The sequence below is a fragment of the Schistocerca nitens genome, chromosome 11 (genome assembly GCF_023898315.1).
Source record: "Schistocerca nitens isolate TAMUIC-IGC-003100 chromosome 11, iqSchNite1.1, whole genome shotgun sequence".
In the NCBI taxonomy this organism is placed as follows: domain Eukaryota; kingdom Metazoa; phylum Arthropoda; class Insecta; order Orthoptera; family Acrididae; genus Schistocerca; species Schistocerca nitens.
The window spans coordinates 57,650,831-57,674,507 of NC_064624.1; the positions used below are offsets into that span (position 1 = coordinate 57,650,831).

Here is a 23,677-nt window from a genome sequence, read left to right on the forward strand (position 1 = left end):
ATGGATTTGTTTTCCGTTCTTCTCGATGCACAGTTAGTAGTAGTGTACAGATTTCAGATGATTGAATCTAGGGCAGTACACACACTTTTTTGTCCTAAAGGTGTAGAACACAATTCAGACAGGTTCTTGAAGTAGATCGGCCCATCATTTCTGTCTAATTTTCTTCACACTGCAAAATAGGAACCACATCTCACAGACACTTACCCCATATGTGGCTCATCACTCTTTGACAGATACATGCCGAATGTTGACTTGTGCGTCTGACGTGTAACAAATGACTGGGTAACGCGTAAATCCCGGCCGCGGGTCGACAGGTAGGGATCGCACGTACCCCCTGGTACAGGACAGACCCTGGAAGAGGTGTTTGCACGAGCTGCTACCTTCCCAAATTGCCGATTGGTCCCTGTGTCAGGTGTTCAGGAGGTGTGACCTGTGTAAACAATCACCTGAGGCGGGTATGCCCCCTCGAGAAGGGGTCCCCCATTTGGAAGGAGCGTGCACTGACAGTTGTGGGAGGATTTCTCGCAGTGAGCTAATCGTCTTCTCAATCGACGTCTACGAAACGTAAACAGATTCAAAGAACCTTCCAGCTACACCCCTCTTTCCTCACGGTTTCACGTACTGAAGACTATCAGCCCTTCACAACGGTAAACCTTTTATTATTCGTAAAGGTGTAGATGCCATTGCCGGCCCTGTGAAATCCTACTCTCATTTATGGAATGGCTCTTTGCTTTTGGAGACTACTTCTGATCCACAAGCACAACTATTGCTCACTTCTCCACGGCTACCCTGTTCGTGTCGAGGCCCGTAGAACTTTGAATTTTTCCTGTGGTGTTATTTACATTAGGTTGCTCGACGGTCTGACCGAGGCCTAAATGCGATCGTACCTCTCTGATTGGGCCATCGTTGCCGTCCGTCAGATGATGAAAGAATGTAGATTTCTCTTTAGTGCCCTCACACACTCTTTCCACCTTTGATAGAGTGGTGCTTGCATCCAAGATCAATGCAGGCTATAAGATGATCACAGTCAGACTGTACAGTCCGAATCCAATGTGCTGCTACCGGTGTCACGGTTTCAACCACACTAGATTGTCTTGTCGACACCTGGCCAAATGTGTAACTTGTGGTAGGGATGCACACGAGGGCGATTGTCCGCCACCTCCTCCCCACCGTATCGACTCCAATGGCGGCCGTGCCCCCGCCTCTCGAGATTGTTCTGTGTATCTCGATGAGCGGACTGTCCGGGAGATCCGGGTAAAGGAATAAGTGCCGTATCCGGTCGCTCACAAGTTATTGGCTAGTCGCAAACCCTGCGATCTATCGTCTGGCACTTACAGTTCTGTTCTTGCTACATCTCACTGCGTGAAGAATGTGGCCACAAAGATGTGTGACCTCAACTTCAGCTCTGAGGTTGTGAAATTGCCCAGTGTTAAGGTAGCATTGCCATCCCCTCGTCCAGCTGACCTCAACTTCAGCTCTGAGGTTGTGAAATTGCCCAGTGTTAAGGTAGCATTGCCGTCCCCTCGTCCAGCTGTGCAACGAGCCATCAGACTCTCGTGTCGAGGGGCGGAGCCGCCAGCTACACGACTGGCAGGCCGGAAAGGATAGGAGGAATACTCCTGTGAAGACTTCCTACTTCCCTCCACCCGACCGACACCTCAGTCTTCCTCTTCTAACCGAAAAGGCACGAAGAAGTCCAACAGATGCAAACGATCTTCTCTGTCAAGTCAAAGATACTCTGAGACGGTGTCACCTTGTGATACCTACGCCCGGCGGCCCTCTGTGTCACCGGTGTGCACCACCGACTCTTCTTCTGGGTTGGACTCCACAACCGACAGCACAACAAAGCCACTGTCTCTGTGGACCTTACAGAGCAGGATAGTTCTGCCTCTGAACCCTGTAGTGGTAAATCTTCACAGGCTGGCACTCGGCAGCTGCCGAAGTGGTACCCCTTCAGTTTTTCCTCCTCGTGACTCTCCTGCAGTGGAACGTTCGCGGCCTTCGATCCCACGGAGAGGATCTGTGGCTGCTTTTAGAATCGCAGTGGCCCCTTTTACTCTGCCTTCGGGAAACAAAATTGCATCTTCACGACTGCTTTGAGCTTTTGCAATTCTTCCCGGTCCATTTTGACCTTCCCCCTGAGGTCGCCATTCCGTCTCGTCGGGGAGTCGTGCTGCTCATTCGGGACGATGTCAGTTGACCCGTCTACACGACTACCCATCTTCGAGCTGTCGCAGTTCACCTTTTCCTCCCTCACCGGACTTTTTCGCTTTGTACCATTTATATCCCTCCACATTCGATGTTACCGGGACAGACTTCCTTCAGCTTATAGGGCGGCTACCTCCCCCCATTTTTGCTGCTCGGTGACTTTAATGCACATCATCCCCTGTGGGGTTCTCCCAGAACCTGTCAGAGAGGTGCCCTCTTGGCTGACCTTCTTAACCAACTTAACCTCTTCTGCCTTATCACAGGAGCACCCACATTTCTTTGGGACTCCTCACACACCTATTCCCATTTGGACCTATCCTTCTGCACTGCCCAGCTTGCTATCGTCTCGAGTGGTGCGTTCTTTCTGAACCTACTCGAGCAACCACTTCCTGTGTGCTATCCGTTTGCTGATGCCTACCCCACCTGTCTGCACACCCAAATGGCAGCTTACAAGGGTGACTGGCAGCTTTACTCCTCCCTGGTGACCTTTGACGAACAAGATTTTCCCAGTTGTGATAACCAGGTGGAATATCGTACAGATGTTATTCTTAACACTGCCGAACATTCCATTCCTCGCACTTCCCCTTTACCGTGCCGTGACCCAGTCTCTCGGTGGACTGAGGCACACCGTGACGCAGTTCGTGTGCAGAGACGTGTTCTCCGCATTTTTAACTGTCATCCTAAGACGGCAAACTGCATCCGTTATAAACAGATGCGTGCGCAGTGTGGTCGCATTCTTCGGGATAGCAAAAAAGCTAGCTAAATTTCATTCACTAGTTCTTTCAGCAGTTCCACCCCTCCCTCTGTCGTGTGGGCCAACCTCAAACAAATCTACGCAACCGAGATCCGTCCCCCAATTTCCGGCCCGACAGTAGCAGGTGATGTCGTCGTGGACCCTATTGCCATCACCGACACCTCGGTCAACCATTTTGAGGAAATTTCGACCACTTCCCACTGTCACCCTGTCTTCCTCCATCCGAAGCGAGTGAAGTAGGCTCGGGCGATACCCTTCTCTCCACAGAATCGTCAGTGCTACAATGCCGCCTTTACTGCGAGGGAGCTAGATCGTACTTTCAATCGTCCCGATCCTCCGCCACAGGGCGAGACACTGTGCACTTCAGATGTTGCAGCACCTTTGTCTCGTAGGCAAGCACTTTCTGTTTAATACGTACAACCGCATCTGGGCAGAGTGCACATTTACCGGATGCTGGCGTGAAGCCCCTGTCGTACCCGTACCTTAGCCCGGTATCACCTTCCTTCCAGCTACTGCCCAATCTCTCTCACCGGCTGTATTTGCAAGGTGATTGAACGTACGATTAGTGTCTGGTTGGTACGGTGGTTCGGGTCTCACAATTTGCTGACCACTGCACAGTGTCGATTTGGAGTGCACCGTTCTGCAGTTGACCATCTCGTCACCTTGTCCACCCGTGTCACGAATAACTTTCTGCGGAAATCCCAGGTTGTAGCCGTGTTTTTAGATTTGGAGAAGGTCTGTGACACCTGCTGGAGAACTGGTATCCTCCGCACTCTCTAGACGTGGGGCTTCCGTGGCCACCTTCCCCATTACCTTAAGGAATTTTTAAAAGGCAGAGTTTTTGCAGTGTGTGTGGGTTCTGCCTTGTCGGACACCTTTACCCAGGAAATTGGTACGCCTCGTGGTTTCATCTCGAATGTCGTCCTCTTTGCTTTTGCCGTTAAGCCTACAATGGCCTGTCTTTTGCCGGGTATCTCGGGCTCCCTTTACGTTGACGATTTTGTCATCTATTGCAGTTCTCAGGAAAATTGTCACTTGCTCACTCTTGATGGAGCCGTGGTGATTTTTATGTGGATTCCTGGACACGTCGATCTGCCTGGTCGTATTGGTTTGCCAGGAAATGAGGCTGCTGCCGAGGCTGCAGTCCTCTTACTTCGGCCCACTAGTTTCTATTTTCCCTCCGACGATCTCTGTGTTGCCGTCTGCCAGAAAATGGTCACTTTGGCATCGCCATTGCTTCTTCTTTCACAGGAATAAGCTCCAGGTTATTAAGCCTCTACCAGTCTTGGACAATCTCCTCTTGGCCCTCCCACCAGGAGGTGGTTTTTTAACTAAGTTGCATAGAGGGCACTGCCTTTTTAGCCATTGCCATTTGTTAAATGTGGATCCCCCTCCACTTTGTGTACATTGTGCCCAAGGTTTAATTGATCGCTATTTCCAGGCAGAATGCCCAATTTTTGGCCGTTTGCGTTCCCACTTGGTTTTCCTGTGTCAGTTACTGGCCGTTTTAGTGAACAACGCACGGGCTGTCGACTGCATTTTACTTTTCATCCATCGTAGCAATATGGCAAGGGCCATTTAATTTTCAGTTCTTGACCTCAGTTTTTATAGCCCTTTCTTCACGTCCCTGTTTTTAGCTGTCACCTCTTACATTGATTGAGATTGACGTGTAGTCACTTTTTAACTCCTCTGTCTTTGTGTTCTATAGTTTTGACTTGGGTGCATATGACCCCAGTTGTTTTGCACCCTAAAACAAAATGAACAGGCATTTATCATACCTGGACTGAGAACAACAGTTTTTAAACCATCTTCTGTCCACATGAAATATGCTGCTGTCAAAAATGGTTATGAAGAGACTCGAGATTGTTTTGTTTTCAAAAACTTCTGGGTCTGAATCAGACACAACTGGTAGGAATCATTATATTGATTCTATAAGTAATCCACAGCTTTATATACACTTTCAATCCCCTTGTTCCACTGTTCAGCTGACATACACTCCTGGAAATTGAAATAAGAACACCGTGAATTCATTGTCCCAGGAAGGGGAAACTTTATTGACACATTCCTGGGGTCAGATACATCACATGATCACACTGACAGAACCACAGGCACATAGACACAGGCAACAGAGCATGCACAATGTCGGCACTAGTACAGTGTATATCCACCTTTCGCAGCAATGCAGGCTGCTATTCTCCCATGGAGACGATCGTAGAGATGCTGGATGTAGTCCTGTGGAACGGCTTGCCATGCCATTTCCACCTGGCGCCTCAGTTGGACCAGCGTTCGTGCTGGACGTGCAGACCGCGTGAGACGACGCTTCATCCAGTCCCAAACATGCTCAATGGGGGACAGATCCGGAGATCTTGCTGGCCAGGGTAGTTGACTTACACCTTCTAGAGCACGTTGGGTGGCACGGGATACATGCGGACGTGCATTGTCCTGTTGGAACAGCAAGTTCCCTTGCCGGTCTAGGAATGGTAGAACGATGGGTTCGATGACGGTTTGGATGTACCGTGCACTATTCAGTGTCCCCTCGACGATCACCAGTGGTGTACGGCCAGTGTAGGAGATCGCTCCCCACACCATGATGCCGGGTGTTGGCCCTGTGTGCCTCGGTCGTATGCAGTCCTGATTGTGGCGCTCACCTGCACGGCGCCAAACACGCATACGACCATCATTGGCACCAAGGCAGAAGCGACTCTCATCGCTGAAGACGACACGTCTCCATTCGTCTCTCCATTCACGCCTGTCGCGACACCACTGGAGGCGGGCTGCACGATGTTGGGGCGTGAACGGAAGACGGCCTAACGGTGTGCGGGACCGTAGCCCAGCTTCATGGAGGCGGTTGCGAATGGTCCTAGCCGATACCCCAGGAGCAACAGTGTCCCTAATTTGCTGGGAAGTGGCGGTGCGGTCCCCAACTGCACTGCGTAGGATCCTACGGTCTTGGCGTGCATCCGTGCGTCGCTGCGGTCCGGTCCCAGGTCGACGGGCACGTGCACCTTCCGCCGACCACTGGCGACAACATCGATGTACTGTGGAGACCTCACGCCCCATGTGTTGAGCAATTCGGCGGTACGTCCACCCGGCCTCCCGCATGCCCACTGTACGCCCTCGCTCAAAGTCCATCAACTGCACATACGGTTCACGTCCACGCTGTCGCGGCATGCTACCAGTGTTAAAGACTGCGATGGAGCTCCGTATGCCACGGCAAACTGGTTGACACTGACGGCGGCGGTGCACAAATGCTGCGCAGCTAGCGCCATTCGACGGCCAACACCGCGGTTCCTGGTGTGTCCGCTGTGCCGTACAGCTGTGCTTGTACAGCCCTCTCGCAGTGTCCGGAGCAAGTATGGTGGGTCTGACACACCGGTGTCAATGTGTTCTTTTTTCCAATTCCAGGAGTGTATATTGATGTGTACACCACACAGAGTGATGTCAGACATTAGATACACTGCCAGCCAGAGTGGCCGAGCAGTTCTAGGCGCTTCGGTCTGGAACCGCGCGACCGCTATGGTCGTGGGTTCGAATCCTGCCTCGGGCATGGATGTGTGTGATGCCCTTAGGTTAGTTAGGTTTAAGTAGTTCTAAGTTCTAGGGGACTGATGACCTCGGAAGTTAAGTCCCATAGTGCTCAGAGCCATTTGAACCATTAGCTACACTTATAGATCCGTAGTTTTGTTATCATGAGAGATGACAAGTAAATTTGTTTTTTTGTGTGTTGTGTGTGTTGTGTGTGTGTGTGTGTGTGTGTGTGTGTGTGTGTGTGTGTGTGTAGTGCTGCTGCTGTATAGGTACGTATTGAATTTGCTCCTGTTATTTTGTCGTGTGTCAAATCTTGGTTTAAAAATATTAAAAACAACATTTTTTAATTTCTTATCAATTATTTATTGCACTGTCTTAACACAGCTGTATAAACAGTGTTCTTGGTCTTGGCTTCTTTTGCAGAGATCTAAAAGATTTTGTAGATAGGATACAAGTGAGCATGCCACATACAGTTCTGCACGAGAAAGGCAGAGTTTTTCTAAACGCTCAGCATCATCTTTGACTGTTTGCCCGTGAGATTTATTTATGATTATTCTCATAGCAGTTTTTAGTGGGAATTTAAGCACAAAATAGAAAATTACAAAGCATGTATTTTAACATACCCAGCAATGCTTGAAAATCACTAAAAATGTATGGGATTTGGATATATGTCGTAATCATCTCTCCCACCCTCTCTCTATCCTCCTCCTCCTTCTCTTCTCTCCTCCCTCTGTCCATCTCCTCCCCCTTCCAATTGTCCATCTCCTCCTCCCCTCCCCCTCTCTGTCCACCACCTTCCCACCTCTTCCTGTTAATCTATCATCCCACATTCTCTCTATCCATCTCCTCCTCACTCATCTCTCTGTCTATATCCTCCTCCTCCTCCTCCTCCTCCTCCTCCTCCTCCTTTGTGTCGTTGCCGCCCCCCCCTCTCTCTCTCTCTCTCTCTCTCTCTCTCTCTCTCTCTCTCTCTCTCTTTCCGTCCCCCTTCCTCCCCCTGTCCCCCTCTCCTCCCTCCCTACCCATACTGCACTCATATTTGGGAGGAAAACTGTTCAAACCCACATCCGGGCATCCTGATTTAGTTTTCCGTGATTTCCCAGTATTCACCGCACTGGATGTGTCAACAAAGCATGAAAACCCATGTTCATCTATTACCTAGATGTTTGCAATATAGCGGGATGACAAGGAAAATTTGTAACCTGTCTCTCTAAACTTTTAAAACTTCCTTTCTCAGTCTATATTTAGATTCTTCATATATTGTTTATACCTCCATGATATAAAAAATTATTAAATATGTAGTCCATCTTTTTGAATAACCCTGTCGCACACACTCACTCACTATTGTGACTATAGCTTAATACTTCAGTCTTAGTTGGTGCTGGAATATAAGTAAATAATTGATTCTGTTTTCTTATTGCTTTCCAAGTGCATACTTAACTAATGGTTATTTATTTATTTATTTATTGACTTGCTCCTATGCATTACAAATGGCAGGGCAGACCCAGCCCTGTGTCAGATAATGGATTGAGGCAAATTCTTAATGTCAAGTGGCAACATTTTTGATGGTACCAGGAGAGTTGTTCAGAGGTGACTTACGTGACCCTAATGTGTCCAAGCATATGAAAAAGTATCTATTAAAATAAATAATATATACATAAAATTATCCCCAGTCAGCCAGCTATCCATTTTCCGTACTGGTTGGAGTGAAGAAAGAAAGATTACTATTGTACTGACTCTTATCTATGACAAAAATTTCAGTTGCAAAGATAGCTCTGAATTAAAATCCCTTCCCAGGAATACCTACAAACTTGCAGTGTGGTGTAACGTGTTTCAGGTTGTTTATCGTTTGCAATCCGAGCCCTCCACCTTCCTACGCAGTGCGTGACGTTTTCGGCAGATTCGGCCACCTGATTGACGTCTACCTGCTGAACGGCAAGAACTACGGCTACGTCAAGTATGCCAGTAAGGAGTCTGCCAACAAGGCAATTCAGGTAAGTCTCGATGCTAGGTGTTTTAACACACTACGGGAATACTGTCAGGCCAGTAGCACTTACTGCACAGAGAATCTCGGTGCATTTACGAAGGCTGTGATCTATACCGTATCAGAATAACAAAGTAATTGACAGTGAAGTACAGTTAAGTGTGGGAGGAGATGATGCCATTGGTTTGCTGGTGCTGACAGTATGGTAGGAGTAGCAACAGCTGTGATGTTCCTTACTGAACTACCCGCTGGCATTGCCTTTTAACGTGCAGTATTGAGCTGCGTTTCAGGATCATGATATCCTTATGGCTTAAAGAACACACCCCTGTGTGTAAAATGATACCGTTTTCCTGCTATTTGTGTATAACTCGACAAAAGTGACAGGAAGTGCGTTGCCTTTTACAATAATAAGCCATCATATTTGATACCAAAGAGGTGTTAAAATGGATCTGAATCATTCGTATAAATACAACAATCAACAACATTAAAATAATATGTACTAATAACTGTAGTTTGCATGTGGTGTCATACTTGAGCAGAGGATTATTCCTCAATAATGAGATGAGATTTATTGTCCAAATGCAGTACACACCACACAGTCAAAAATGCGGAACACAGACACACAAAGAAAACTGAATTCAGGCAAAGGGTAAGTGCCACATAGTTCAGAATGACGGCCTTCTACGACACTGTCAGTACTTGAGCTCTGGTCCGTGAACGAGTCACTGGACTCGCCCAAGAATATAATTATATTTTCAGTATTACTCTCTACACTCACTCTAGTTTTCCATGCATCTTCAACATCCATTTCTGTGTGGCGTAAGACGTCACACCACTTGCCTAGTGTTATTTGTGCCACTGCTTCCTCTAACAGCCTTTGAATTTCTGCAACAGTGAAGCTTTTGGTATTTATTGTCAAATAATGTTTAATCTGCATCCAAATCATTTCGATGGTGTTGAATTGGCAGCGGTATGGTGGAAGCCTCAGAACCCTATGGCCACATTCTTCAGCTACCTCGTCAACAATGTACTGTTGAAACTGTGAATTATTATTATTATTATTATTATTATTATTATTATTATTTTCTTCACAATTTCCACGAGTTTCACCTTACATAAACATCCTGAATTTTCACATTGTGATGTTTGAACCATTCGGTAATGTTGGCTTTTTTCGTTGCCATCATTGGAGCTTTGTATTTCATAACTGAATGGTGGGGGGCGTTATCCGTGACAATGACACACAGCCGATTTAAGTTTTTCCAATAGTTGCCGCTTGAACCACTTCAGAAGACTATTGTTGTTGATCTCCTCGTGGAAGTTGCTTGTTTTCCCCGATTTGTAAATGAGGAGACAGGTATGAAACCAGATGCAATTCCAGCATGCAAAACAAGAATTCTTGTGCCCTTTCCCAGGGAAACAGCAGAACTTCCACATACGGCATCTGTCAAGTCTTTTGTGGTGGAATGACTGGCATTTATCCAGGTTTCGTTGAGCCACACAATGTCTTCAAATGGCATTTTAATGATATTTCTTAAAAATTGACAATGCCGTACTAAGATGTCACGTCTCTCCGTTATAATTTTCCCTTGATTAATTTTTTTATTTTATTGAAACCAGAGGGCTCTGACAATCATTAACAGATATGTCTTTCTCCCGCTGAATAACTCTGCTTTGCAAAGAGTAACACGCAGTTTTTTTATAGTTGGATGTTCTTTTCTCTCGTCACATCTATATACGTGGTGATGAACAGCATCTTGTTGAAAAGATACATAGTGTGTGATGCACGGTTCTGTCCTTCTCTTTTTATGGAATGTCCGCAGTTTGGACGGATCTTCCCTGTCTACATAGAATCTCTCCTTAAAAATTTTGACGACTGTATTTTTATATATCTTCAAACAATCTGCAGTTCTTATGACTATCTTAGTTAGAGGCAATAGAGTTGGACCACTGTCTCTCTCCTTCTCGAAATATTCTTGCAGCGAGCACATGTATTATGTGTCCGATGACACGAAACCTGGCCATGTCACCGAATTTTCCATTCCGCAGCCACACTTTTTTTTTCACACTTCTGCTACAAGGTTCAAACATTCTGTAGTGGGAAATAAATTCGCCGCACGGACAAACGGAGCACACAGTGAAACAGACCGCAACTGTGTACGTTGCTGGCCGCGAGCATCGTCTGCAACTGGGTACAGTACCCGCTACGTGCAGTAGTAGGGAGATTTGACAACCGTGAATGGCACAGGAGGTGCGGCCGAGTGCTGATTGGCTGGTTCTATAGTAGCAGGCCTGTAAACAGCTGGATGTCAGTCACTTCGTTATTCTGATGTGTCGGTATAGGATAATGTGTGTGTCCGATTCAGTTTAACATTTATTGCAGTTTATTTTAAAATACTGTCACAGTGAAAGAGCTGAATTCACAGTTAGACTGATGGGTAAACACCTAGCTGTCATAAAATGGAGCTCTGTCACTATTACTGCGCATACTGTAACAGGCGTGGTCAGCGGCATCACATGTGCCCGTTGCTTTGTTCGGTATGTACTAAGAATAAAGTATGCCACTACGTTATTTACGTCCCCTCTCTCCCCTCTCTTTCTCTTTCTTCCTTTATGTATAGAGTTACTAAGAATGTGTGAAAAGCATGATACGTCAGTTGGCTGTTTAAATTGTGTAAAATACAAATAATACCAGTATGAATGGAGCAACCCTGTTCGTGTATCAGATATCGAGGCCAACTGAACATTTTCATTACATTAATTACAGGCTCAATTACAAAGCTTTGATTTCAGTTATTTTAATTATTGTAATGAAGTGCAACAAGGCTGTCAATAGTTTGGATCCCATCTTCTTGCAATCTGCAGAGGTTACCTAAAATACTGTGACATCTGGCACTGCAGAACTCTGTGTCAATGGAGAAGTAAGATGCTACAGCCACAATCTCAAAAAGCCACATAAAACAGAAAATTTAAATTGTATGACTGTTTTGACCAAATGTTGTATATGTATTGAAACAGAAAATTGTAAACGTTTACCTGATGTCGCTCGGGCTGGGAAGTGATATTAGCAGTATTTGTAACACTACATATTGCATGAACATACACGTACTTAAATATGCAGTTTACTAATTGGGGACACAAGTGTAGGGGTAGTATATGAACGTAACTCTTACCAAAGGTGGTAGAGTTGGTCATTGTGCACTTGCAAAAAATTTATTCAAGTTCATACCTCAGCAGCTAAGTAGATTTTCTGTTAAATTTGAAACAGTAGACCAGTTTCTGATGTGTTGAACAACCCTCTAATTCTCTAAATAGCAATTAACTTTTTGAGAGTATTATGGAAAGGATAGTCGCTACTCACCATGTACTAGAAACGCTGAGTCGCAGATAGGCACAACAAAAAGACTATCGGAAAGTGACCGGGTGGGGGATGATAACATTACTTATACATGGTTACTCTGAATTTACACTTAAGTGCCTGGCAGAGGGTTCATCGAACCATTTTCATACTACTTCTCTACCATTACACTCTCGAATGGTGTGTGGGGGGAAAAAGGAACACCAAAATCTTTCCGTTCGAGCTCTGATTTCTCTTGTTTTATTATTATGATCATTTCTCCCTACGTAGGTGGGTAAAGTACTGCTTGTGGGAGCATGCAGGGATGAGGGGGAGAGAGGGTAGAGCAGCTAGCTGCAGACGGGAGATTAGATGGATGGGGGCGAGCAGAAAGTGTGTTGGTGGAATAGAGGGCTGTGTCGTTTTGGAATGGGAACAGGGAAGGGGTTAGATGGATAACGACAGTGACGACTGAAGGTTAAGACGGGGAGGGTTGTTGGAATGTAGGATATATTGCAGAGAGAGTTCCCACCTGCACAATTCAGAAAAGCTGCTATTGGTGGGAAGGATCCGGATGGAACGAGCTGTGAATTAGTCATCGAGGTGAAGAACATCGTGTCCGATGTGCTCAGCTGTGGTACGGTCCAGCTGTTTCTCGGCCACAGTTTGTCGGTGGCCATCCGTGCTTTTAGCCAGCTTGTCGGTTGTCGTGCCCACGTAGAATGCAGCAGAGTGGTTGCAGCTTAGCTTGTAGATCACACGTCTGGTTTCATAGGAAGCCCTGCCTTTAATGGGATAGCAGCCAAAACCTCTCCAACAAACAGAAGCTAGATATCAAAGTTAGCGTGAGGAGCACTATGCGTGAAGCGTTCAGTGAATTCGAAAGTAAAATTCTATGTACCTACTTGACAGAAAATCCTAGGAAGTTCTGGTCTTAATGTTAAATTAGTAAGTGGATCGAAACAGCATATCCAGACACTCTGGGATGATAATGTCATTGAAACAGAAGATGACACGCGTAAAGCTGAAATACTTAACACCTTTTTCCAAAGCTGTTTCACATAGGAAGACCGCACTGCAGTTCCTTCTCTAAGGCCTCGCACAAACGAAAAATGGCTGACATCAAAATAAGTGTCAAAGGATTGAAAAGTAACTGAAATCACTCAACAGAGGAAAGTCCACTGGACCTGACGGGATACCAATCCGATTATACACAGAGTACGCGAAAGAATTTGCCCCCCTATTAACAGCCGTGTACCGCAAGTCTCTAGAGGAACGGAAGGTTCCAAATGATTGGAAAAGAGCACAGGTAGCTCCAGTTTTCAAGAAGGGTCGTTGAGCAGATGCGTAAAATTATAGGCCTATATCACTGACATCAATCTGTTGTAGAATTTTAGAACATGTTTTTTGCTCACGTATCATGTCATTTCTCAAAACCCAGAATCTACTTGGTAGGAATCAACATGGATTCTGGAAACAGCGATTGTGTCAGACTCAACTCGCTTTATTTGTTCATTGACCCAGAAAATATTAGATACAGGCTCCCAGGTAGATGCCGTTTTCCTTGACTTCTGGAAGGCATTCGATACAGTTCCGCACTGTCGCCTGATAAACAAAGTAAGAGCCTACGGAATATCAGACCAGCTGCGTGGCTGGATTGAAGAGTTTTTAGCAAACAGAACACAGCATGTTGTTCTCAATGGAGAGACGTCCTACAGACGTTAAAATAACCACTGGCGTGCCACAGGGGAGTGTTATGGGACCATTGCTTTTCACAATATATATAAGTGACCCAGTAGATAGCGTCGGAAGTTCCATGCGGCTTTTCACGGATGATGCTGTAGTATACAGAGAAGTTGCAGCATTAGAAAATTGCAGCGAAATGCAGGAAGATCTGCAGCAGATAGGCACTTGGTGCAGGGAGTGGCAACTGACCCTTAACATAGACAAATGTAATGTATTGCAAATACATAGAAAGAAGGATACTTTATTGTATGATTATATGACAGCGGAACAAACACTGGTAGCAGTTACTTCTGTAAAATATCTGTGAGTATGTGTACGGAACGATTCGAGGTGGAATGATCATATAAAATTGATTATTGGTAAGGCGGGTGCCAGGTTGAGATTCATTGGGAGAGTCCTTAGAAAATGTAGTCCATCAACAAAGGAGGTGGCTTACAAAAGACTCGTTCAACCTATACTCAAGTATTGCTCGTCAGTGTGGGATCCGTACCAGGTTACCAGGTCGAGTTGACGGAGGAGATAGAGAAGATCCAAAGAAGAGCGGCGCGTTTCATCACAGGGTTATTTGGTAAGCGTGATAGCATTACGGAAATGTTTAGCAAACTCAAGTGGCACTCTCTTCAAGAGAGGCGCTCTGCATTGCGGTGTAGCTTGCTCGCAAGGTCTCGAGAGGGTGCGTTTCTGGATGAGGTATCGAATATATTGTTTCCCCCTACTTATACCTCCCGAGGAGATCACGAATGTAAAATTAGAGAGATTCGAGCACGCACAGAGGCTTTCCGGCAGTCGTTCTTCCCGCGAACCATACGCGACTGGAACAGGAAAGGGAGGTAATGACAGTGGCACGTAAAGTGCCCTCCGCCACACACCGTTGGGTGGCTTGCGGAGTATAAATGTATATGTAGATGCTTGTGACCGGACTGGAGTTGGTGGTGGTGGTGGTGGTGGTGGTGGTGGTGTTGGGAGGACATACGGGATAGGTCTCACATCTAGGTCTATTGCAGGAATACGAGGCACGAAGCAAGTGGTTGTGTGTTGACGGACGAGAATATTACATAGGTTCGTTGGGTGGCAAAGTACCACTTAGGAGGGGTGGGAAGGGTAGTGGGTAGGACATTCCTCATTTCGGGGCACAAAAAGAGGTATTTGAAACTGTGCCGGAGAATGCGATTCAGTTGCCCCAGTCCTGGATGACACTGAGTCACGAGGGGGAATGCTCCTCTGTGGCCAGATGGTGAGTCGTTGGGAAGTGTTGGGGGACTGGAAAGATAAAGCATGGGAGATCTGTTTTTTTTTTTTTTTTTTTTTTTTTTTTACGAGGTTGGGAGTATAATTAGTCTGTGAGGGCCGTAATGAGACCCTCAGTATATTTTGAGAGTGACTGCTTGTCACTACAGATGTAACAGCCTCAGGTGGCTAGGCTGTATGGAAGAGACTTGTTGGTGTGGCATGTGTCAGAAGTGGAGGTATTGCTGGTGGTTGTTAGGTTTGATATGGACACAGGTACTGATGTAGCCTCCTTTGAGGTCGAGGTCAACATCGAGGGGGGTAGCTGGTTGTGTGGAGTAGGACCAGGTGAAGTGATCGGGGGAGAAGGCGTCGAGGTTCTGGAGGATGTGGATAGGGTGTCCTAACGCTGGATCCAGATCGTGAAGATGTCATCGGTGAATCGGAACCAGCTGACCGTTTCAGGATTCTGGGTATTCGAAGAGGATTCCTCTAATTGGCCCACGAAAAGATTGCCATAGGTTGGTGTCGTGCAGGTGCCTATAGGTGTACCTCGGATTTGTTTGTAGGTAATGACTTCAAAGGAGAAGTAATTGTGTGTGAGGATGTAGTTTGTCCTTGTGACTAGGAAGTAGGGTGTAGCTCTGGGATCAGTCGGGAAAGGTAGTGTTCACTACTGGTAAAGTGACGGACGTTAGGGACGTTGGTATAAAAGGAGGTGGCACCAGTAGTGATGAGCAGGGCACCGTATGGTAAAGGAACAGGAACTGGGGAGAGTTGGAGGAGGAAGAGATTGGTATCTTTTATATGGGTTTGGTTGTGTGTGTGTGTGTGTGTGTGTGTGTGTGTGTGTGTGTGTTTTGTTTATTTCCGACAAAGGCCTTGTTGGCAGAAAGTTCATTTACTGTCAGTCTCTTCATTGTGTGTATGTGCAACTCAGCATCTCTGCTATATGGTGAGTAGCAATTATCCTTTTCGTTATATTGTTACATTCCATCCATGATTTTCCATTGTTTAATTGACTTTTTGATATTGTTCAGGGTAAAAAAAAATTGGAAGATTTCATAAAGTAATACTTTCTGCTACAATTCTTCTCCCTTTTCTCCTCCTTCGGGCTTATCAAAGTAGCACAGTGGCAAATCATTTCTGCAAATTGTGGAGTGAGCAAGTGAGTCCATACTATCACAAAGAACTTCTGCAGCCTATTTCACTAGAACCAGCAGACCCTGAAATGAATCTCACCTGTGATTTCATGTTTCCACTCGGTGGGTCGTTGGGATGGGAAATGCTGACCAGTTCAAACATACCGATATTTTAATTCTGAATAACTAGTATTTGTTTCATCTTGGTTATAACAGATGTTTTATTTTTTACTAATAACAGATTAAAAAAACCAAAGTATCAATTAGCCATAACAACAATGCTTTTAAATGAACCTTTTTAAAAATGAAATACTTTTTTTCTGTAAAACTAGCAAATTCAGCACTGCTTTGCAATCTCTAAATATGTATGGAAATTGGGTATAGTCGTACGATCCTTGTTTCCCCCCCCCCCCCCCCTCTCTGTCCATCTCCTCCTTGCTGTCCGCCCCTCTGTCCATCTTCTCCCTCCTTCCCTCCCTCCATCCCCACTCCCCCTTGCTCCCTGTACATCTCCAACAATACATCCTCCAATATACCAGTGACCAATACATCTGCGATATAATCAACTGTTGGATCGTATCTGAATGCCAAACATTAAGTTTGAATTGTCTGTTTCTACATCTGTATCTGTATCTATGCTCTGCAAACCACTGTGAAGCTCCTGGCAGAGGGTATGTCCCATTGCACCAATTAAGGTTTCTTCCCATTCCATTGACGTACGAAATGTGGGAAGAATGATCGTTTTACGGGTAACCTCCAACTGAGCGAGTCAGACTCGACCGTATCTGCCGTTCCGGAGGCACTCGGGTCTGTCTCTGCTGTCACAGCCCACTAATGCCAAATTTTGCCTCTCCGCCGTAACGGATACGTTCGTCGTACGTCGCACGTTGATTTCTGCAGTTGTTTTGTGCGGTGTCGCTTGTCTGTTAGCACTGGCAACTGTATGCAGTGCCGCTGCTCTCGGTCATTAAGTGAAGGCCGTCGGCCACTGTGCTGTCTGTGGTGAGAGGTATTGCCTGAAATTTTGCATCCTCGACACTCTTGACATTGTGGATTTCGGAATATCGAATTCCCTTACAGTTTCCAAAATGGAATGTCTGATGCGTCCAGCTCCGATTACCATTCCGTGTTCAGATTCTGTCAATTGCAGTTGTGCAGCCATAATCACATTGGGCACCTTTTCACATGAATCGCCTGGGTACAAATGACAGCTCCAGCAATGCACTGTCATTTTATACCTTGTGCATTTTATACTACTGCTATCTCTATATGTGCATATTTCTATCCTATGACTTTTGTCACCTCAATCTATGTGACACTACTGTGAGAACTTATTAATTAAATTGTGTAGTTCTAATCAAATGTGTGTTGCCCTACATGTAATGTGCAGTCACTTATAGCTTTGTCCACATTGCAGTTTTCATACAGTTTTGCACAGTTTTACTGAGTTGATGCTCTGTGTTTGATGATAACAAATTGTATTTAGTTCATAGTTATATGAAGGTGTTATAAATGTTTTTGAGAACTGTCTCAAGTGAACTTCGTTTCCCATCATTCAGTTCTGATTTGCAAAGTCTTTACTTTACTACGAGAATCTCATTTCTCTGGAATATATGTTACTGTATTCAGGGTGTTCAAAAATTCAGTGCCCAAACTGAGAGATATTATAAGACACAACAGATGTAATACATTCAGCAACAAAGTGCAATTTGAGTATGGAGTATCCAGGATATCATTGGGTGCGATTGAGAATAAAGTGTGTTTTAGTACTTTATTATTCCGGTCAGTGTTACAGTAACGTTCCAAATGAGCACTGTTAACTTCAAAGCGGAACTGGTACTGACATAGCTGGGTGTCCTGTGTGATAGAAAATGTGTGGCACATTCTGTATGTGTGACCACTGCAAAAACTGTTGGAACTAATTCGTCTTCCAAGCTCGTAGGAGAAGAATACATTTCACCTTCCGTGTAGCCCCAGAGAAAGGCGTCTAACGGTGCGGTTGTCTCGCATTGCTCCTCACGTGCAATGCTCCACATTACGTACTGCGAACATCACGCACGCGCCGGAGCGCTACGTGCCGTTACTGGTTCCGTGCAAATATCAGAATTTGCAACACTGTGTATACCTAACTGAATTTTGTGTAAGAGTGTTTGAAAAAGGTATTTTTGTCTCTCCTTCTCACATGTTTACTTATGCGTGCTCAATTTGTTTTTGGCTGCATGTGACTTCTGTTAGTTTGGGCACTGAATTTTTGAACTCCCTGTATACGCCCTGGACAATCAGGGAAAAACACGGGAATTTTTCGGAATTCTGGGAATTTTTCATGGTTTTAATTTTCAGTTAAATTTTTGTAATTTTTACTGGTAAAAACTGACACTCTAATATGTTTACTTATGCGTGCTCAATTTGTTTTTGGCTGCATGTGACTTCTGTTAGTTTGGGCACTGAATTTTTGAACTCCCTGTATACGCCCTGGACAATCAGGGAAAAACACGGGAATTTTTCGGAATTCTGGGAATTTTTCATGGTTTTAATTTTCAGTTAAATTTTTGTAATTTTTACTGGTAAAAACTGACACTCTAATATAGAACACTATTGTATCCAGCTGCTGCAAAATAATATTTCAGCAATAAAACATAAACGAGGGGAAAAACAATATAAAACTTCAGTTGCAAAGGAAATGCACCTTTTACAACAACAAAGCACTGTGCACACACAAGTGTCTGCCAACAGCAAAATACATCGAAGGCCTTAGGGCGAAGACTATGCAATACCTCATAACAACAAACTGCTTCCGATGGGCGTGACACCACATCTGTGTACGTTAGGTTCGTTTGAGCAGATGCCGGCGGGCTCATGCTCGTGCGCGGTACAATCGCATTTGAGCAGTACCTTCTCCCGCTGCTGGCTACTTGAAGCCAGATGCTAACCGGAAATTTTTTTCTGGATCTATCAAGTGAAATAAAACACATTCACATAGTCACAAAAGGCTGAATATATTGTCTGTTTGTTTCCTGATTTTACTTTATTTCCACATTTGTGGCAGTCAAGCTATAATCGCCTTCGAGAACAATGAAGTTATTTTTATCGGTTTGCTAAGGAAATTTGACTTTTATTAGTATTTTCCACTGAGGCAGTCAATTTAGTTGAAACGAAGAGTTTCATTCCACAGTATAGGCTAGTTCCAACTGTTCACTGAGTTTCCACATTTTCATCTTCTGGCATTTTGCCATAATAAAGAACGAAACGTGAGATAGTACAGTTCAGGTGCTCCAAGAAATTTACATCCCTAAAATCACACTGGAAAGCTTAATATGAGGTTTGGACCTACTTCATTTTGAATGTGGACATACGAATGTGCACTAAAAGCAAAATTATACATTTTAGTATGGTTTACGAAATTCTGAAGCTCTTGGAATATCCTCTGATGTTTCTTTTATGACGTAATGTAAGATCTCGTAATGCTTTATACTCACGAACATACGGGTTTCCTACGCCGTCGTAGCTGTGCATGCGCAGTAACGCTTGTTTTCTGGCTCTCTCGGGCAACAACCGAAACGAACCTATTTCTCAAAGGTGTTGGGAAAATATTGCGAATGGTGATTTGAAAAGCATTATGTTCAAAGTAAATTTCCTTTTACACAAGATGAATTATGTTACGTGTGAGAATGTGCAATGAATTTCTTGATTTACAGATTGTTTGTCTCTTGTTTAAAATTTACCACTTTGAGGACCGACCACTTCGAAGAATATCGAGCCCAGAAGACTAGATATTTAAATTTTACTGGCACATTTGTGTGAAGTATTTTAAAGTGTAACACGTGCAAAAGCATAGCTTCTGTTGTAGCTTATTAATCTTTGAGATCAAAATTATCTGTGAAAGCTTAGCTTTTCTTGTAGCCCCACTGCGTTTATTAATTTAATGCATTAACTTTTCCCATTTGTGTGTTCGTTCTACTGAAGTGATATTGCTAGTGGCTGACAACAACACGTGTCCTATGCTCCGAATATCTGCTGCCACGGCTAGCGAGATCACGTGACAAGAGCTTTGATTGCCTTACAAAAGGGCATCGCAATCTCTATTTCAATGCTTTGGAAACTATTGTACTGTGTTTGGTGGAATTCAAATTTATACTTTTGTAATTACGGAAGTACACAGCATATATGTTGCTGTACATCAGAGATCTTTCCAGGGCCTTTTCTTTTTTGTCGGGTTTAGTTTTCTAAAGTGGTGGCTGGAAGGTCTACTCCAGTGTATAAAGTGTTCACCATTCAAAGGGCTGATAAGTTATAGAGTTCCATGGGAGACTGTCACTTAACTCGGTGGAAAAAGTGTATTTTTTAATCGGGAAATCTGGGAATTTTTTTTCCTTGTCCATGTATACACTCTGAAGATGTAATGCAGGAGAAAATTGTCATTAGATGCCCCCGAAAATTTTCCAGATATTTCGGATTCCTTTTGGATTATGTACAGTGCGGTTAAATTCTTTGCCATTTTGCAGGTGTTGCACGGCCAGGAGATATGCGGAGTTCGGCTGAAGGTGATGGCCGCAGATCCGCGCACGGATGACCGCCGCAAGAGGCTCAGGGTGGACGACCAGTAGGTGCAGACGGTAAGTGTGGGAGATGTGGAGCGAGCGGGCTAACACGAGATAAGCTTAAGAGGCCGCCCGTGAGGGGCTCGTGGTAGACGACGACCGGTTAGTGCGCCTGCCGCGGACGGTAAGTGTGGGGAGCTGTCGAGCACAAAACACTCGCGTAATGTTGGTGCATAATCTGTTCGGGTCTAGAGGATCGGGCTGTAGGTCACTCACTTGATGCAGACTGTGGTGACACGGTAGAAGTCCAATATGACAGCCTCACAGTCTGGGAAAGTTTTTTGTCCTTCCTTAGTCCCGTCAGATTGGCCTTTGAAATTTCAGACTGTGCAAGAGAGACTAGTCATCATCTCGGAACAGTGTCTGTGGGCTACAGACTGAAGTTGTGCTCTTCTGTCAGAAGACTCATTTTTCTGCTGCCCTCGATGCTAGTCTGTCCTGTGTTGGCCTCTTCATCTCTAAATAGGTGGCCACATGTGGGCAGATTTCTGTGACAGGCCAGTTCCGCATATATTTTCGACAGGTCCAGCCTGCCAATCTCGCAACTGTCGTTTTCCGCAGACTTCCGGACGCCGCTTTCGAATCTTGCCTCTCTCATCTGCCCGGAGGCTCGGTACCGTAGTGGTGGTGTAATTGTTTATTCGTGGGTCTCCTCCCGTGAACCGTGGACCTTGTCGTTGGTGGGGAGGCTTGCGTGCCTCAGCGATACAGATGGCCGTACCGTAGGTGCAACCACAACGGAGGGGTATCTGTTGAGAGGCCAGACAAATGTGTGGTTCCTGAAGAGGGGCAGCAGCCTTTTCAGTAGTTGCAGGGGCAATATTGACTGATCTGGCCTTGTAACAATAACCAAAACGGCCTTGCGGTGCTGGTACTGCGAACGGCTGAAAGCAAGGGGAAACTACGGCCGTAATTTTTCCCGAGGGCATGCAGCTTTACTGTATCGTTAAATGATGATGGCGTCCTCTTGGGTAAAATATTCCGGAGGTAAAATAGTCCCCCATTCGGATCTCCGGGCGGGGACTACTCTAGAGGATGTCGTTATCAGGAGAAAGAAACCTGGCGTTCTACGGATCGGAGCGTGGAATGTCAGATCCCTTAATCGGACAGGTAGGTTAGAAAATTTAAAAAGGGAAATGGATAGGTTAAAGTTAGATATAGTAGGAATTAGTGAAGTTCGGTGGCAGGAGGAACAAGACTTCTGGTCAGGTGACTACAGGGTTATAAACACAAAATCAAATAGGGGTAATGCAGGAGTAGGTTTAATAACGAATAGGAAAATAGGAGTGCGGGTAAGGTACTACAAACAGCATAGTGAATGCATTATTGTGGCCAATAGAGACACAAAGCCGACGCCTACTACAGTAGTACAAGTTTATATGCTAACTATCTCTGCAGATGATGAAGAAATTGATGAAATGTATGATGAGATAAAAGAAATTATTCAGGTAGTGAAGGGAGACAAAAATTTAATAGTCATGGGTGACTGGAAATCGAGAGTAGGAAAAGGGAGAGAAGGAAATATAGTAGGTGAATATGGATTGGGGGTAAGAAATGAAAGGGGAAGCTGTCTGGTAGAATTTTGCACAGAGCACAACTTAATCATACCTAACACTTGGTTCAAGAATCGTGAAAAAGGTTGTATACGTGGAAGAAGCCTGGAGATACTGACAGGTTTCAGATAGATTATATAATGGTATAACAGAGATTTAGGAACCAGGTTTTAAATTGTAAGACATTTCCAGGGGCAGATGTGGACTCTGACCACAATCTATTGGTTATGAACTGTAGATTAAAACTGAAGAAACTGCAAAAAGGTGGGAATTTAAGGAGATAGGACCTGGATAAACTGAAAGAACCAGAGGTTGTACAGAGTTTCAGGGAGAGCATAAGGGAACAATTGACAGGAATGGGGGAAAGAAATACAGAAGAAGAAGAAGAATGGGTAGCTTTGAGGGATTAAATAGTGACGGCAGCAGAGGATCAAATAGGTAAAAAGACGAGGGCTGGTAGAAACTTTTGGGTAACAGAAGAAATATTGAATTTAATTGATGAAAGGAGAAAATATAACAATGCAGTAAATGAAGCAGGCAAAAAGGAATACAAACGTCTCAAAAATGAGATCGACAGTAAGTGCAAAATGGCTAAGCAGGGATGGCTAGAGGACAAATGTAAGGATGTAGAGGCGTATCTCACTAGGGGTAAGATAGATACTGCCTACAGGAAAATTAAAGAGACCTTTGCAGAAAATAGAACCACTTGTATGAATATCAAGAGCTCAAATGGAAACCCAGTTCTAAGCAAAGAAGGGAAAGCAGAAAGGTGGAAGGAGCATATAGAGGGTCTTTACAAGGGCAATGTACTTGAGGACAATATTGTAGAAATGTAAGAGGATGTAGATGAAGATGAAATGGGAGATACGATATTGCGTGAAGAGTTTGACAGAGCACTGAAAGACCTGAGTCGAAACAAGGCCCCAGGAGTAGACAACATTCCATTGGAACTATTGACGGCCTTGGGAGAGCTAGTTTTGACAAAACTCTACCATCTGGTGAGCAAGATGTATGAGACAGGCGAAATACCCTCAGACTTCAAGAAGAATATAAGAATTCCAGTCCCAAAGAAAGCAGGTGTTGACAGATGTGAAAATTACCGAACTATCAGTTTAATAAGACACAGCTGCAAAATACTAACGCGAAATCTTTACAGACGAATGGAAAAACTGGTAGAAGCCTACCTCGGGGAAGATCAGTTTGGATTCCGTAGAAATGTTGGAACACGTGAGGCAATACTGACCTTACGACTTATCTTAGAAGAAAGATTAAGGAAAGGCAAACCTACGTTTCTAGCATTTGTAGACTTTGAGAAAGCTTTTGACAATGTTGACTGGAATACTCTCTTTGAAATTTTGAAGGTATCAGGGGTAAAATAGAGGAAGGCTTTTTACAACTTCTACAGAAACCAGTCACACTTATAAGAGTCGAGGGGCATGAAAGGGAAGCAGTGGTTGGGAAGGGAGTGAGACAGGGTTGTAGCCTCTCCCCGACGTTATTCAATCTGTATATTGAGCAAACAGTGAAGGAAACAAAAGAAAAATTCGGAGTAGGTATTAAAATCCACGGAGAAGAAATAAAAACTTTGAGGTTCGCCGAT

General features: G+C 44.7%; 1 protein-coding gene across 3 annotated transcripts in view; it reads left to right on the top strand.

Moving 5' to 3' along the window:
• The window catches only part of LOC126212989 (RNA-binding protein 45), a 116,086-nt gene that overhangs the window by 79,965 nt on the left and 12,444 nt on the right, over positions 1–23,677 (top strand). For all 3 annotated transcript variants that reach the window (XM_049940531.1, XM_049940530.1, XM_049940532.1), the window contains exons 9-10: positions 8,328–8,484; positions 20,429–20,539. In XM_049940531.1, the coding sequence (XP_049796488.1) occupies positions 8,328–8,484; positions 20,429–20,530 (259 nt within the window). In that variant the 3' untranslated portion in view covers positions 20,531–20,539. The remainder of the gene's footprint in view (positions 1–8,327; positions 8,485–20,428; positions 20,540–23,677) is intronic.